The sequence below is a fragment of the Schistocerca cancellata genome, chromosome 10 (genome assembly GCF_023864275.1).
Source record: "Schistocerca cancellata isolate TAMUIC-IGC-003103 chromosome 10, iqSchCanc2.1, whole genome shotgun sequence".
In the NCBI taxonomy this organism is placed as follows: domain Eukaryota; kingdom Metazoa; phylum Arthropoda; class Insecta; order Orthoptera; family Acrididae; genus Schistocerca; species Schistocerca cancellata.
Genome location: NC_064635.1, coordinates 4049050 through 4066021, shown reverse-complemented (window position 1 = coordinate 4066021; position 16972 = coordinate 4049050). Strand labels below are relative to the sequence as shown.

Here is a 16972-nt window from a genome sequence, read left to right as displayed (position 1 = left end):
ATCCGTAGAGTCCTACTAGAAGTACTTCAACAATAATCCATTTGCCTTGAAGCATCTTATGACGTTTTCATATATTTCATTAGCTGTCTTCTCAGAAGAAAGACTGGCACTACATTTTGTTCCTGTTCTTGCATCATTAGCGAAAAGAACACAATTTTTATCTTCTGACAATTGTCCTAATATATACACTGAAGAGCCAAAGAAACTGGTACATCTGCCTAATATCGTGTAGGTTCCCCGCGAGCAAGCAGAAGTGCCGCAACACGACGTGGCATGGACTCGACCAATGTCTGAAGTAGTGCTGGAGGGAATACACACAATGAATCCTGCAGGGCTGTCCATAAATCCGTAAGAGTACGAGGGGGTGGCGATCTATTCTGAACAGCACGTTGGGAGGCATCCGAGATATGCTCAATAATGTTCATGGTGGCCAGCGGAAGTTTTTAAACTCAGAAGAGTGTTCCTGGAGCCACTGTGTAGCAATTCTGGGCGCGTCGGGTGTCGCATTGTCCGGCTGGGATTGCCCAAGTCCGTCGGAATGCACAATCGACATGAATGAGTGGATGTAAGTGATCGGACAAGACGCTTACGTACGTGTCAGCTGTCAGAGTCCTATCTAGACGTATCAGGGGTCCCATATCACTCCGACTGCACACGCCCCACACCATTACAGAGCCTCCACCAGCTTGAACAGTTCCCTGCTGACATGCAGGATTCATGGATTTATGAGGTTGTCTCCATACCCGCACTCGTCGATCCGCTCGATACAATTTGAAACAAGACTCACCGACAAGGCAACATGTTTCCTGTCAACAGCCCAATGTCGGTGTTGACGGGCCCAAGCGAGGCGTAAAGCTTTGTGTCGTCCAGTCATCAAGGGTTCACGGCTGGGCCTTCGGCTCCAAAAGCCCATATCGTTGATGTTCCGTTGAATCGTTCACACGCTGACACTCGTTGATGGCCCAGCACTGAAAGTTGCAGCAATTTGCGGAATGGTTACACTTCTGTCACGCTGAACGATTCTCTTCAGTCGTCGTTGGTCCTATTCCTGCAGGATCTTTTTCTGGTGCCAGTGTGGTCGGAGATTTGATGTTTTATTGCTGATATTGTCGGTGCACTAGAAATGGGCGTACGGGAAAATCCCCACCTCATCACTGCCTTGGATACGCTGTGTCCCAACGGTCATGCGCCGACTATAAGACCACGTCCAAACTCACTTAAGTCTTGATAACCTTCCATCGTAGCAGTAGTAACCGATCTACCAACTGCCTCTGACACTTGTTGTATCTGCCTGTTTACGTATGTCTGTATTTGAATACCCATGGCTATAACAGCTTCTTTAGCGCTTCAGTGTATATACAACAGAGGACCCAAATTAGAGTACCACGTGTGGTTGTTTCAGGTTCTACGTGTCTACTGCTATGTGGTCGATGTGGAAATGACAGATTCTGCTCCGTGCCTTGCAAATAAGATAAAATCCAGGAATCTACTGTGTCTTCTATTCCATAATATTTTATGTTTTGCACGAGGACATCATGGGTTACACATCCATAGACATAAATAAGAATATGCACACGTTTATGGGAAGTGACAATTTATTTATTTATTTAGTTCGTTAGGCTGAGAATGTTCATTTCAGCTGAACGGAGTCACTACATGCATAAATCACAGAATTCAGGTAAGTAAAAGAAAACAAGTATTTTTAGATAGTGTACACATACAACCAATGAAGAAACTCGTAACCCTTTATTTAAACTATGCGAGGAGTTGCTGTACAGGAAGAAAGGTCTGTAGAATAATATACTCTGAACACCTAAGCCATTGAACTGTCGCAACACACACGTCACATTTGCAAACCACCTCTTATAGCAGAATCACCATCCTGCTGGCCTAAGAACACCACTAAGCAGCAATAATAATACTTGACTCGATATTTCGGGGATCCAACTGGCCGAAATATCGAGTCAAGCTGATTTTAGGATCCGATAGCAAACCCGAAGAGACTTTCAAGACTTAATACGCCGGGAAAGCCTACGTAGTCACAGCAATAATAATACCTAGACAGCTTGTGAGGTGTGCATGTTATTTTGGTAAATTCTGTTTCTTACGTAGATATCGATGTGCATAGATCACACAGAGGTAAACCACGTAACTGAGTAATCTTTGACTATTGCTACAATATCTCTGTGTTGCTACACCGCCTCCGCCTGAGAGCGCTAGAGAAGCTGCACGCGCTCTGAGCCGTGTTGAGCAGCAGACGTGTTTTCAAGAATGGCCAGGAAATTTTCTTTATAAGTGTGATATAAGATTGATGGAATTGGCGTACGAATATTTTCATAGATTATTTTTGTGTTTTTCTGGAATGTTGAGAGATTAATGTAAGTATGCAAGCGTGTGTCACTGTTTTGTGTTATTGAGACTGGAGTAACGAAGCTCAGATAGCAGGATTGTTATAAGAACTGCTCTGATAGGGCGACGGGATTCCCCTTACTTAAAGTCATTTTATGTAAATATTATTCTGAACATTCAATTGATTTTTGAAGCATGATTTTTTAATATGAACTTTTGAATACGAATTTTGTCAGAATTCATTTCATACCAGTTAAAATTTCCATCCTTCATTCAGTTTATTATGTACGTGTGCACAATTCATTTCGTAGTACGTAATTTTCAGTTGGTTTTTTTTAATGTTGCTTTGCTGCTGCATGCTGTGCGCTGCTTTCAGAAATCTGCAAAAATGTTTGTCAAGACACAAGGTACGTGAAAATACAGTTTAGGGCCACGAATTTCTTTGTAATTTCAGTCGCACATTTATTTCGGAAATTAGGTTACATTCAAGGTAGCACTGCATTTGTATAGAAACAGCCAGCTTTAGTTTGTAGACAGTGTTGAACAAATCACATTGGTCCTTAGTATGACTCAGTGTAGTCCGAGGTTTGCACAGTACAGTTTAAGTTAGGAATTAGTTTGTCCGGTAATCAGTTTTGGGAAGCTTTGGTTGACGGATTCAGGAAGATTCACTCAGATAGAGAGAAGCTAAGAAGTGGTTAAGTTACAAGCTAATTCCCACATACCACAGCCGAAAAAAATCAGGTACATTAACTGTAAACGGCAAAATTGGCATATGCCACCTTCCTTTGTTAACCACATAATTTATTTGAGGTGATAAACTAGGCCTAAAATTACTGGTACAAGTTTGCCTGTGTTGCAGATGACACGCTGCATAAAATGTGGACATGAGGGTGAAACGCCTTGTGAAACACAGAAAATGTATAATGTAATAAAAGGTAACATTCCAGTAATTATTATTATATTTTTAACTTGGTCAAAACTGTTGGTTTCAGACAATAAATTCCGGGATATATACCGGTTATTATATTTATCGTACTCCACAAATTCCTTCTTTCAAGTACTAAATAAATTTCTCACAATCCATATTTTCCATGCGTGAACGTCGCCTGATTCGACCGAAGAAACTAAACTTATCTGAATTCTGCTGATCGTCGTCCGAAGTCTTTACATTTTGCCACTGAGATCGGTTGCACCGAGACTGCACGTGTATTGGCGTCATTATTTGAAAATGCCCCCCACGTGGAAGCCACTGTGACCAGAGACTCGGTGGTGCACACAAGCGGTGTCTCGACATTCGAAAGTTGGGAATTGACACAGAATTCATCAACCGACCACGGCATAACAGCCCGGACAATTATAATGGACATTCGAAAGTTGACCGAGTTGTTTACGTTCTATCAGGGGACCACCAGCATTCCACACATCGACACCACATCTGTCAGCGTGGTGACTGTCGTTTGTTCCATACTGGGACTGAGTAGGTTACTAGCTAAAGATTGAGTTCTTAACGTAATCCGATGCACCAATAATACCGAGGATATTTCACACGCATTGCCCCCACTGGCTGCGGTGCCGTGCCACCAGGTGGGACTCAGAGCCCCACTGGAGGACCAGTGTGGCGGCAGCTTTCCTCCCCCAGGTGGGCCTCAGAGGGGCCCCGAGTAGTCGGTGCCGCGCACGTGGTCGCGGATCCACTGGTCGAAGCGGCGGTCCATCTCGGGCGACATGCGCCTCCTGGAGGCGCCCACCTGCCCCTCGCGCATGAAGCTGAGGCCGCCCGGCGCCGGCGGCAGGCGCAGCCGCTGCCGCGACGCCTCGACGACGCCGCCGTAGTTGGTGGCCGGGTTGTCCCTCATGCTGCTGAAGCTCAGGTGCTGCTCCAGCTGGCGCACCTGCTCCTCCGTCACCTCCTTGTCCAGGAAGGCGGCCGTCTTCCGGATCACGGCGCCCAGGTCCTGCGCAGACAGACAACAACTGCTGCTGCTGACTCTAGCTTCATCGTGTGTACCTCAAGGCTCCATTGTAGGTCCATTTCCACTAGAGGAAATCAGTATAAAGACAGGCTTCCACGAAAGTATTAGTACAATATCTGAAACATGGATGTATCGAACTTATTATGAAATTAGTAGATACATAAAAGACGTAAACAATCGAGACGGAATTACATAGTTACTTTCATAGCACAAGTAACAAAATTAAACCTTTGCATTTTCTGGATGGAAATTGGTATAAGAGAACTGACTGTTCTGATGTGCCCAGTACGTTGTCCTCGATGGTGAGTGTTCATAGGAGGTGAGGTTATCGTCTGAAGTGCCCCAGGGAAGTGTGGTATGTCCGCTGTTGTTTTCTATCTACATAAATGATCTTTTGGATAGGGTGGATAGCAATGATGCTTTGGTGTACGGGAAGGTGTCGTCGTTGAGTGACTGTAAGAGGATACAAGATGACTTGGACAGGATTTGTGATTGGTGTAATGAATGGCAGCTAACTCTAAATATAGATAAATGTAAATTAATGCAGATGAATAGGAAAAAGAATCCCGTTATGTTTGAATACTCCATTAGTAGTGTAGCGCTTGACACAGTGACGTAGATTAAATATTTGGGCGTAACATTGCAGAGCGATATGAAGTGGGACAAGTATGTAATGGCATTAGTAGGGAAGGGGGATAGTCGTCTTCGGTTCATTGGTAGAATTTTCGGAAGACGTGGTTCATCTGTAAAGGTGACCGCTTATAAAACAATAATACGACCTATTCTTGAGTACTGCTCGAGCGTTTGGGATCCCTATCAGGTCGGATTCAGGGAGGACATAGAAGTAATTCAGAGGCGGGCTGCTAGATTTCTTACTGGTAGGTTTGATCATCACGCAAGTGTTACGGAAATGCTTCAGAAACTCGGGTGGGAGTCTCTGGAGGAAAGGAGGCGTTCTTTTAGTGAATCGCTACTGAGTAAATTTAGAGAACCAGCATTTGAGGCTGACTGCAGTACAATTTTACTGCCGCCAATTTATATTTGCGGAAAGACCACAGAGATAAGATAAGGGAGATTAGGGCTCGTACAGAAGCATATAGGCAGTCCATTTTTCCCTCGTTCTGTTTGGGAGTGGAACAGGAAGAGTAGATGCTAGTTGTGGTACGAGGTACACTCCGCCACGCACCGTATGGTGGATTGCGGAGTATGTATGTAGATGTAGATGCTATTGCATTGCTAGTACTTCCTAATTACCTCAGAAATCTTCGGCATTGATTTTGTAAAAGTTTTGTACTTCTTGCAACGAAACTGTCTCCCACTCTTTTCGTTTCGCTCTTGTCAACGCACTAACGACCTCATGGGGTTCAAATTCGGGCTATGTGCAGGCCATGGCAAGACTTCGATATCTTCAGACCACTTTTTGATTGCAGCAGAAACATACACAGAAGCATTATCTTGTCGAAACATTAGCCTTTTGTCCCCTAGGTCCACAAATATTCTGATCAGTAGTGTCTCTAGGACTCGGTGTACATGTTAGAGTTCATTCCAGCGTTCAGCCAAGCAGTGTGTGATGTAGCTTTAAAGCAAGAAATCTACCCAAATCGTAACACCGCCACCATCAAAATTTGTGCTCGTTTTTATCTGCTGCTCTGTTCTCAGTCGATGTCAGTAATATTGAAATCCATCCTGCACATCTACATTAAATTTCTTCTCATTACTGAAGATCACTTTATGCGATTCAGCAAAATCCAGTCTAGCCTGTTTATGTCTGGTTGTTAGAGCAGTTTCTGCTGTCACTTCTTGAATGTAAGACGTTTGTCATTTGACGAAATTTGTAGTGGACGTCTGGCAGTTACTGGCAACTGCAAACCAGCAACAAGTTGAGAAGAATAATGGTTTGTGGCCGTCCCTCCGCGCAAAGTAACCCTTTGTATGCTTCAGATAACTTTCTACTTTGTCGATATTTTGTGTTCTCTCCATATTGTACTCCGAATCTAACGAAATTATCAATCAGTGTATTTCAACAGTTCAACTTCTTGGCAATTTGACAATTAGAGAAGCCCATTTCCTTGTATGTGCCGATTTTTCCTATTTTATCACACGAGAACTGTTTCCCCTGAGCCTGTACCAGAATCATGGCTCGTGCATGCAACTCGCTCTGCCAATAACGGTGTCTGTTTACCAACTGCAGTAAAGACACATACGCACACACTAACGTAGCACAGAACTGAAAGCCTTTATACCGAGTTCCACCACCTGAATCGTTGATGTCTTCGTATATTCTGTACTACTGACTGCATTTGAACTCCTGAAGATAGACTTTGACTGTGGATATTGTATCACACACACACAGTCCCTTTGATTGTTCAGAGATGTCACTAAACTCGCCCAAAGATGTAAATAACCATACAAGAGAACCCCCTTTTAGACGGAGGGGTCCGACAGCCGATTAGTTCCAGTCATTTCACCAGGAAGGAGGTACACGGCTCGGGTTGTCTGTAGTTCAACCATGGCTAGACGGTCAATACCGCGGTTCGATCGCGTCCGCATTTTGCGCCAGGAAGGGCTCTCAACAAGCGAAGTGTCCAAGCGTCGCGGAGTGAAACAAAGCGATGTTTTTTTGACATGGAGGAGATACAGAGAGAGGAACTGTCGATGACACGCCTCGCTCAGGTCGCCCGAGGGCTACTACTGCAGTGGATGACCGCTACCCACGGATTATGGCTCGGACGAACCCTGACAGCTACGCCACCATGTTGAATAACGCTTTTCGTGCAGCCGCAGGACGTCGTGTTACGACTTAAACTGTGCGCAGTAGGCTGCATGACGCGCAACTTCACTCCAGACGTCCATGGCGAGGTCCGTCTTCGCAACGACGACACCATGCATTCGCGGTACAGATGGGTCCAACAACATGTCTAATGGAGCGCTCAGGTTTGGCATCACGTTCTCTTCACCGATGAGTGTCGCATATGCCTCCAACCAGACAATCGTCGGAGACGTGTTTGGAAGCAACCCGGTCAGGCTGAACGCCTTAGACACGAGGTATAAGACGTACTTTCCGGCCTCCTAAGAAGATAAAGGCGATGCCACGCCCTATTAAGGACAGTCTCGACCTCAGGATTCGTGGGATTTACAACATCCCTTGCGAGTGCGGAAGCAGTTACATCGGTCACTCCATCCGCACCGTTGCCGACCGCTGTGCAGAACATCAGCGGCATACTAAAGAGAACTGGAGAAATCTGCAGTTTCTTAGCAGAGCATCACAAAGAAACACAAAATACTGTCTGACGGAATAAAAGTTTTGTTCCAGCCTCCTACGTACTGAGATTCTGTAATTAAAGAGGCTTGTCACGGCACAGAATAGTAAGGGCTAGAAATTAGGAAAACTTTTTATTAGAACTCGCTCATCTTGCAGCAGACAAATACGAGTCATGCGAGAGGCGGAGGCAGAAGCAGGAACCGAGCTATTGTGTGCGAAATGGATCAGGTCGACGACACTGTCTGCCCAATGAGGAATAAATATTTAGCTGAAAACAGGGCAGAAACTGTATCTATTTCATAACAGCACACAGCTAGGGACCGGTACAGCAGTTAACAGCCTGTTAAGTGAATGTAGGAGAGTAAGGATACATTGCGTCAGAGCCACACGCCGGCTCCCTTTAAATACCCCAGCTCTCGTCGTGGGTTGATCACTGGTATCGAAGGCACTGACAGTAACAGCACTCAATTCTGCGATTATGACACTGTAGTGAATCTATGTCCTAGGTGCTCCAGCACAGTCTGCGAACTGGCCGATTATGTACTCGAAATGACGCCCTTCGCTCATCGCCGCCTACCCTCTGCTGATGGAGGAACTGTCTTCCGACAACATCACACCGCAGGGTGCTACCAGTACCGGAGTAGCCAGCGACGGGGGCTCTTGGGGTCCAGATGCCCGTTCTACGCTTAGGCGCCTTCGGGTGCTGAGACCTACCAGTGGCAGGGAGGGGGTCAACCGACGGCACGACTACCGACACCCGGTACATCGCAGATGGGTCATCGAGGGTCATCGGAGAATCCCGAGTGTGAGCGAGTACACTCCACAGCCGGCGCGAGAACCACTTGAGTCGGGGCAGCCGCCGCGCCTCCGGGGTCGCCGACGTCACCACGTCCAGGGCGTGCAGACGCTGAGCTAGACGACAACACGCACATGGACTAGCGACAGCCGAGGCTTCTAGGCACTGTGAATAAATAACCGAGCTCTTAATCATGTCCCACTTTTGACGTCGACACTTCACAGGTTCCCAACAGCTGTGCTGACTTCACGCACAGGTGTCTCCGTTCGAGCCTCTGTAGAAAGAAGAATGTGTGAGAAGAACTTCAACTGTGACGGCGGACACAATCTCAGCAGTACATGGAAGCGAGCTCTCGATGCAGAGAAGGCGCAAAGATATTCGCCGCAGTGTTCACGCTATGACGGGGGCGGTGGAGCCAGCAGCGCACAAGTTGACACATCTGTGACGGCGTTACCGACCAATTACATCCCGTCTACCGGCCATATAAGGCCACCACAGTCAGTTGTTCCTGACGATGGAGGTAAAAGACGAAAGCTCGAGGATTCATCCTGAACGCACGCGGCAACAAATCCTAGAATGCTTTGTACATCATTATTTCTTACTTTCTACTATCTGCGAACCTCTTGTTCTTAACTTACTGAATAATATCTCCTGGATTTGTATTTATACTCTTCCTTGACTGTTGGGGCACTCTTTGCTATCTTTTCAATGCTACTGCTGCTATTCAATCAGTATGTTCTAATCTTATGTATTTTTTACCACGAAATGTACCTGCCAGACAAACGCTCTTGTAGAGACTAGAAACTACTCACAGAAACACAATAATTTGGAATCAAACAGTACACGTGTACTAATGTTTTACAGTGTTTACAAGTGTGCTATTTTTGCTTGTTTCAAAATTAAAGAATCCACTGATGACGGCGTATTGTCGCTGAAACAAGTTTGTGAATAAATAAATAAAAGAAAGTGTTTTGCATCAAGGCGGACCCAAAATCTCACATTTTCGTGAGACAGAGAATTAGTGATGACGTTCCTGGTACATGCGCATTTTTCGTTCTAAAGGCTGTCTTTTAGAGAATGCGGGATGCGTATGAGTGAATATTTGCCCTCATGGATGCTGTTATAAGGATTTCAGTTTCCTTTAAAATTACTTTTCGTCGATACAAGCGTTATTAGTAATAGACAATGGTACGAGAGTATCAGATATTTGTTTACATAAGATAAATTTACAAATTTCCTCTCCCCAAGACGTTTCTGCTTGTGCAGGTCTTTCACAGGGCCTCTTCCAGGCTCCTCTTTTCTCCCACGATCTAGCACTTATCATCTCCCGCCATTACAGTCCTCTTCGGTTCCCACCTCTCCATCTTGTTCGCAGTCTTCCAATTAGTCTTCGGCCAGATTCTATCCATTCTAGGGCTCTCTTCGGAAGTCTTACTTCAGTGTGGCCAACCACTTAAACCTGTTACTCTCAACAGTTCGTTTTATGGGGCTCCATCTCCAAGTGCAGGGTGTTTCGTTCCTTATCCCGTCCCTTCTCGTATTACCCAGGATGCCTTGCAGACAGCGTATCTCTGTTCCGCGTATTCCGCTCAGGCCTTTCTTTGTCCAAATCCAACATTCTGACCCATAGATCAAAATTAAAAAATAATATGACTTGTAAATCGTGATCTTGTATTTTACAATTTCTAATTACGTCCGAGACACAATAACAAAATATGGAAGAGTTTTCTGTTTACTCAGAAGTTTCGTCCCCTATGTTTCCTTTCTTAGATAATTTACTTCTTTAATAATTTCTCCATAGTAAATTGATCCTTCATTTTTACTTTTCGTTTTCATTATTTCACTTTTTGTTAAGCTTATATCGATGCCTGCTTCTTCAATTACTCTCTGTTAGGTATTTATTTGTTGTTCTTCCAATTTCTGCCCATTTTCTTCCCAGATCATCACATGATCTGCACAGGCTATGATTTTCATATCGTCTGCTTTTGACTCTTGCTGAACTTTCATTATGAAGTTGTCAACGACTATATTAAGATGCGCTGGTGAGAGCACACTTCCATTCCGAACCCCTCTCTCCGCCATAGATCATTCGGATTTTCTGCAGTCTATTATAACGCAATTCAGGCATTTTCTGTACATGTTTCTGATTCTCAGTTGCAGATAACAAGTCTGACACTTTTATATATGTTGTATAAACGTTTCTGTGGAAAACATATCACGATGTATGAAAAGCCCTCTAGTGGTTAAGTTCTTACGATCGCTGCGCGCCTACGTAACATCCTGGCGGCCGACCCAACAGAGGGCGCTGATAATTGATCTGTCTTGTCTTCAGTTGTCATATAGTCATTTTATCTTTCTTAGATAATTTATAGGTTGCTACAGACAATGTATTATGAATATTTATTTTTGACCGTAAATTCACCATAAAAGTGTTAGACCTGTTATCTTCATACACTCCTGGAAATGGAAAAAAGAACACATTGACACCGGTGTGTCAGACCCACCATACTTGCTCCGGACACTGCGAGAGGGCTGTACAAGCAATGATCACACGCACGGCACAGCGGACACACCAGGACCCGCGGTGTTGGCCGTCGAATGGCGCTAGCTGCGCAGCATTTGTGCACCGCCGCCGTCAGTGTCAGCCAGTTTGCCGTGGCATACGGAGCTCCATCGCAGTCTTTAACACTGGTAGCATGTCGCGACAGCGTGGACGTGAACCGTATGTGCAGTTGACGGACTTTGAGCGAGGGCGTATAGTGGGCATGCGGGAGGCCGGGTGGACGTACCGCCGAATTGCTCAACACGTGGGGCGTGAGGTCTCCACAGTACATCGATGTTGTCGCCAGTGGTCGTCGGAAGGTGCACGTGCCCGTCGACCTGGGACCGGACCACAGCGACGCACGGATGCACGCCAAGACCGTAGGATCCTACGCAGTGCCGTAGGGGACCGCACCGCCACTTCCCAGCAAATTAGGGACACTGTTGCTCCTGGGGTATCGGCGAGGACCATTCGCAACCGTCTCCAAGAAGCTGGGCTACGGTCCCGCACACCGTTAGGCCGTCTTCCGCTCACGCCCCAACATCGTGCAGCCCGCCTCCAGTGGTGTCGCGACAGGCGTGAATGGAGGGACGAATGGAGACGTGTCGTCTTCAGCGATGAGAGTCGCTTCTGCCTTGGTGCCAATGATGGTCGTATGCGTGTTTGGCGCCGTGCAGGTGAGCGCCACAATCAGGACTGCATACGACCGAGGCACACAGGGCCAACACCCGGCATCATGGTGTTGGGAGCGATCTCCTACACTGGCCGTACACCACTGGTGATCGTCGAGGGGACACTGAATAGTGCACGGTACATCCAAACCGTCATCGAATCCATCGTTCTACCATTCCTAGACCGGCAAGGGAACTTGCTGTTCCAACAGGACAATGCACGTCCGCATGTATCCCGTGCCACCCAACGTGCTCTAGAAGGTGTAAGTCAACTACCCTGGCCAGCAAGATCTCCGGATCTGTCCCCCATTGAGCATGTTTGGGAGTGGATGAAGCGTCGTCTCACGCGGTCTGCACGTCCAGCACGAACGCTGGTCCAACTGAGGCGCCAGGTGGAAATGGCATGCCAAGCCGTTCCACAGGACTACATCCAGCATCTCTACGATCGTCTCCATGGGAGAATAGCAGCCTGCATTGCTGCGAAAGGTGGATATACACTGTACTAGTGCCGACATTGTGCATGCTCTGTTGCCTGTGTCTATGTGCCTGTGGTTCTGTCAGTGTGATCATGTGATGTATCTCACCCCAGGAATGTGTCAATAAAGTTTCCCCTTCCTGGGACAATGAATTCACGGTGTTCTTATTTCAAAGTCTGCTACATGTATTTTACCTAATGTGTTTTTATCAGATTATGTTTCTTACGTAAATGATGACTACATCTAATCCCACAGTAGCTACATCTATGTAGAATGTAGGCAAACAGATTTCTGGTAGCCAATTGGAAAAATGACAGTGTGGACGATGTGGCCTATTGTACACCTTATTTTAGATCTATGTGACAATGCTGTGCTGAGTATATTTCTATGTTTTGACGACGCCATTACGGCTTTATCGCATTAGGACATGGTGTAGAACACGTACGCTTTACCGTATTTTATCTGTACATCTCCCTGGTTGTATGATAGTATATTGTGATACGTAATGCTGTACTGCCCACTAGGTGTATATATTTTTATATTGTAGATCTGAAGATGGTCATTACTGACGGAAACCGGTCACCGTCAAAGGAATTGATATTGTGATCAAATACTGGAATAAAAAACATTTGACAGTATTGTATCACTGTTCATATTCGCAGCTGGTGTTATTTCTTTCGTTTCCCTCTATTTCATCATATGTACTTGTTTCTCCTGTCCTTCATACAGTTTTTGAAGGTACGATTCCCATACTGCCAACAATTCTTCCTCCTGCCACACGGTTTTCCTTCGATGTTTATGACTTGTGAAATATTTTCTTTTTGCTCCCTTCTGTTACCTAAAAGGCGGTACAATATCTTCTTGACATCAAAAATGATTCAAATGGCTCTGAGCACTATGAGACTTAACATCTATGGTCATCAGTCCCCTGCAACTTAGAACTACTTAAACCTAACTAACCTAAGGACATCACACAACACCCAGTCATCACGAGGCAGAGATTCTTGACATCCTTAAAATTCTCTTCTATTTCTTTTGTGAGTTTTGGCAAGACATCTACTTAGCCATCCCTTGCTGCTCTGCTTAGTCGTATCCATTTCTCTCTGTTACGCTCCGTTCTGATTTTGAACCATTCTTTGCATGTGTTATTCTTTTTCTTGACAGCTTCTGCAATTCTCTCATTCCACCATGGAGTAATTCTGTGTCTGAATTTTGATGATTTACTTCTTCCATTCTTCCTCTAAATCCTCTCTCTTCTCTTAATCTTGTCCCTATATAACTCTTGGGTTTCTCTACGTTTCCATCACTTGATTTTTGCCTGTCTTTTTGTCCCTATGTAACTTTTCTGAATGTCTTCATTATCCCAACAAATAGACTGTGGTCTCCATCGAGATTAATGCTTGGTATCAGTTTCACTCCTGTCAGGCATCTTCTGATTCCTTCATTTCTGATTATATATCTATTGTGGATTTCTGTTCGAAATTCCAAATGTATCTGGTTAACTTGTGACTGTCTCTTTTCTTATACCATCAGTTACTAATTATTCATTTATACCTCATTATAGTAATTCCTCACCTTCCTCATTTCCGCGATTTTCTCCGTGGCTTCCTACGTTTGATATCCTCTTCAATCATTCGCAGCTCTACCACTGAAGTCACGTACAACACAGTCTTGTTAGATGTCACAGCATCTTCCACTTTAGTGATAAACTCTTATTCTCGCATGTTTCGCTTTCTATTTGAGGAGCACAGACCTGGACTACATCAAGAATATTTCCTCCCATTATTATCTTCAGTTTAATTATTCTGTCACATTTTCCACATTCATTACTTCGTTCGCCAGTTCTTTGATTACTATTACTGCAACACCATTTCTTCCTTTGTCTCTTCGTGGCCACCACATTTTGCATCCTTTTGCCAGCAGCTCACTAACAGTCCCTTTCCGGCGGTGCACAGAAGAAGTGGGTCTATTAATATTGTTTCTCTAGAAAAGGATGCAGGAAGCCACGATACCGCATGGGTCATGAGAGAAAGAAAAGTTCCAATAATGGGACCATGCGTTTATGAAAATGAGAACAGAAAGCTGAGATTCGCAATGAAAAAGAACAGCATTTACTACCACCTGGCCGTGTTCGAGGCGGGAATGTTTAAAATAAATCTGAAATACTTAGCTTTGGTTGCAGGATGTGTTGGTGGAGGGACTGATTAATTAAGAAGACAATAATAATCTTAGTTCTCACTTTATTGCGCGGCGCAGAAACATACAGTCGTTTCGTCACAGCAGGTGCCGTGTGCTAACTTCGCGAACAATTTACAAGACGACAGACCACGGCCTCAGCCAACGAGATATTTATACTTTATCGTCAGTCAGCTCATACGCTTTCACTGTCATAAATTAATCACATTTACTTTTATTACTTCGAAATATTCTTTTTGCGTAATTTATCGTATCAGGAAAAGAAATCTGACGCTTTGGTATCGGGAAGTTTACGTGGGGAAGGTTTAGAGATAGCGAAGCAGTTCTCACGTTAATCCGCGATGGCTGCCTAATGGCCGTTGCAGCCGGATAAACAAGCAATATGGCGGCCAGCACTGCACAGCGATATCGCGTAATGAGCGCGGGTCTTATCAGGGACGGTGTCATTCAGGTGTGTCCGTGTTCAAAAGCTGTGCATATCGATGTAGAAGTGTAAACAACACGTGGGAAAGACGTTTACTGTGACGCCACGTTCAAAAGGAGGCAACAGAACTCACAGACACGCGCTGCTGCCCGGCCTGTGGCCCAATGAAGGTCCTTACATTAACGCTGAAGCTGTCATTATGAAGCTTGCAAGAACCCCCCCCCCCCCCCCCACACACACAGACATACACAGACATTGTTGTTGTTGTGGTCTTCAGTCCTCAGACTGGTTTGATGCAGCTCTCCATGCTACTCTATCCTGTGCAAGCTTCTTCATATCCCAATACCTACTGCAACCTACATCCTTCTGAATCTGCTTAGTGTATTCATCTCTTGGTCTCCCTCTACAATTTTTACCCTCCACGCTGCAATGCCTCAGAACATGTCCTATTAACTGGGGCCTTCTTCTTGTCAAGTTGTGCCACAAACTCCTATTCTCCCTAATTCTATTGAATACCTCCTCATTAGTTCTACTCGTATGATCTACCCATCTAATCTTCAGCATTCTTCTGTAGCACTACATTTCGAAAGCTTCTATTATCTTCTTGTCCAAACTATTTATCGTCCATGTTTCACTTCCACACATGGCTACACTCCATACAAATACTTTCACAAACGACTTCCTGACACTCGATGTTAACAAATTTCTCTTTTTCAGAAACGCTTTCCTTGCCATTGCCAGTCTACATTTTATATCCTCTCTACTTCGACCATCATCAGTTATTTTTCTAACCCCAAATAGCAAAACTCATTTACTACTTTAAGTGTCTCATTTCCTAATCTAATTCCCTCAGCATTACCCGATTTAATTCGACTACATTCCAATATCCTCGTTTTGCTTTTGTTGATGTTCATCTTATATCCTCCTTTCAAGACACTGTCCATTCCGTTCAATTGCTCTTCCAAGTCCTTTGCTGTTTCTGACAGGATTACAATGTCATCGGCAAACCTCAAGGTTTTTATTTCTTTTCCCTGGATTTTAATTCCTACTCCGAATTCTTCTTTTGTTCCCTTTACTGCTTGCTCAATATACAGATTGAATAACGTCGGGGAGAGGCTACAACCCTGTCTCACTCCCTTCCCAACCACTGCTTCCCTTTCATGCCCCTCGACTCATATAACTGCAATCTGGTTTCTGTACAAATTGTAAATAACCTTTCCCTCGCTGTATTTTACCCCTGCCACCTACAGAATTAGAAAGAGACTATTCCAGTCAACATTGTCAAAAGCTTTCTCTAAGTCTACAAATGCTAGAAACGTAGGTTTGCCTTTCCTTAATCTTTCTTCTAAGATAAGTCGTAGGGTCAGTATTGCCTCACGTGTTCCAATATTTCTAAGGTATCCAAACTGATCTTCCCCGAGGTCGGCTTCTACCAGTTTTTACATTCGTCTGTAAGGAATTGGCGTTAGTATTTTGCAGCCGTGATTTGTTAAGCTGATAGTTCGGTAATATTCACATCTGTCAACACCTGCTTTCTTTGGGATTGGAATTATTATATTCTTGATGTCTGATGGTATTTCGCCTATCTCATACATCCTGGTCACCAGATAGTAGAGTTTTGTCAGGACTGACTCTCCCAAGGCTGTCAGTAGTTCTAATACAATGTTGTCTACTCCCGGGGCCTTGTTTCGACTTAAGTCTTTTAGTGCTCTGTCAAACTCTTTCACGCAGTATCCTATCTCCCATTTCATCTTCATCTACATCCTCTTCCATTTCCATAATATTGTCCTCAAGTACATCGCCCTTGTATAGACCCTCTATATACTCCTTCCACCTTTCTGCTTTCCCTTCTTTGCTTAGAACTGGGTTTCCATCTGAGCTCTTGATGTTCATACATGTGGTTCTCTTATCTCCAAAGGTCTCTTTAATTTTCCTGTAGGCAGTATCTATCTTGCCCCTAGCGAGATAAGCCTCTACATCCTTACATTTATCCCTGCTTAGCCATTTTGCACGTCCTGTCGATCTCATTTTTGAGACGTTTGTATTCCTTTTTGCTTGCTTCATTTACTGCATTTTTATATTTTCTCCTTTCATCAATTAAATTCAATATTTCTTCTGTTACCCGAGGATTTCTACTAGCCCTCGTCTTGTTACCTACTTGATCCTCCACTGCCTCACTACTTCACCCTTCAGAGCTACCCATTCTTCTTCTACTGTATTTCTTTCCGCCATTCCTGTCAATTGTACCCTTATGCTCTCCCTGAAACTCTTTACAACCTC

The 16972-nt window shown here is 44.6% G+C and overlaps 1 protein-coding gene across 6 annotated transcripts in view; it reads right to left on the bottom strand.

The window, feature by feature from the left end:
* LOC126106509 (luciferin sulfotransferase-like) overlaps window positions 1-16972 on the bottom strand; it is a 128036-nt gene that overhangs the window by 54621 nt on the left and 56443 nt on the right. Inside the window, exon 7 of one of the 6 annotated variants that reach the window (XM_049912833.1) lies at window positions 4260-4307. The exons of 4 other annotated variants lie outside the window; for them this stretch is intronic. In XM_049912833.1, the coding sequence (XP_049768790.1) occupies window positions 4260-4307 (48 nt within the window). Of the gene's footprint in view, window positions 1-2786; window positions 4308-16972 lie in introns of those variants that run through there. One more of the 6 variants, XM_049912829.1, reaches the window with a different exon arrangement.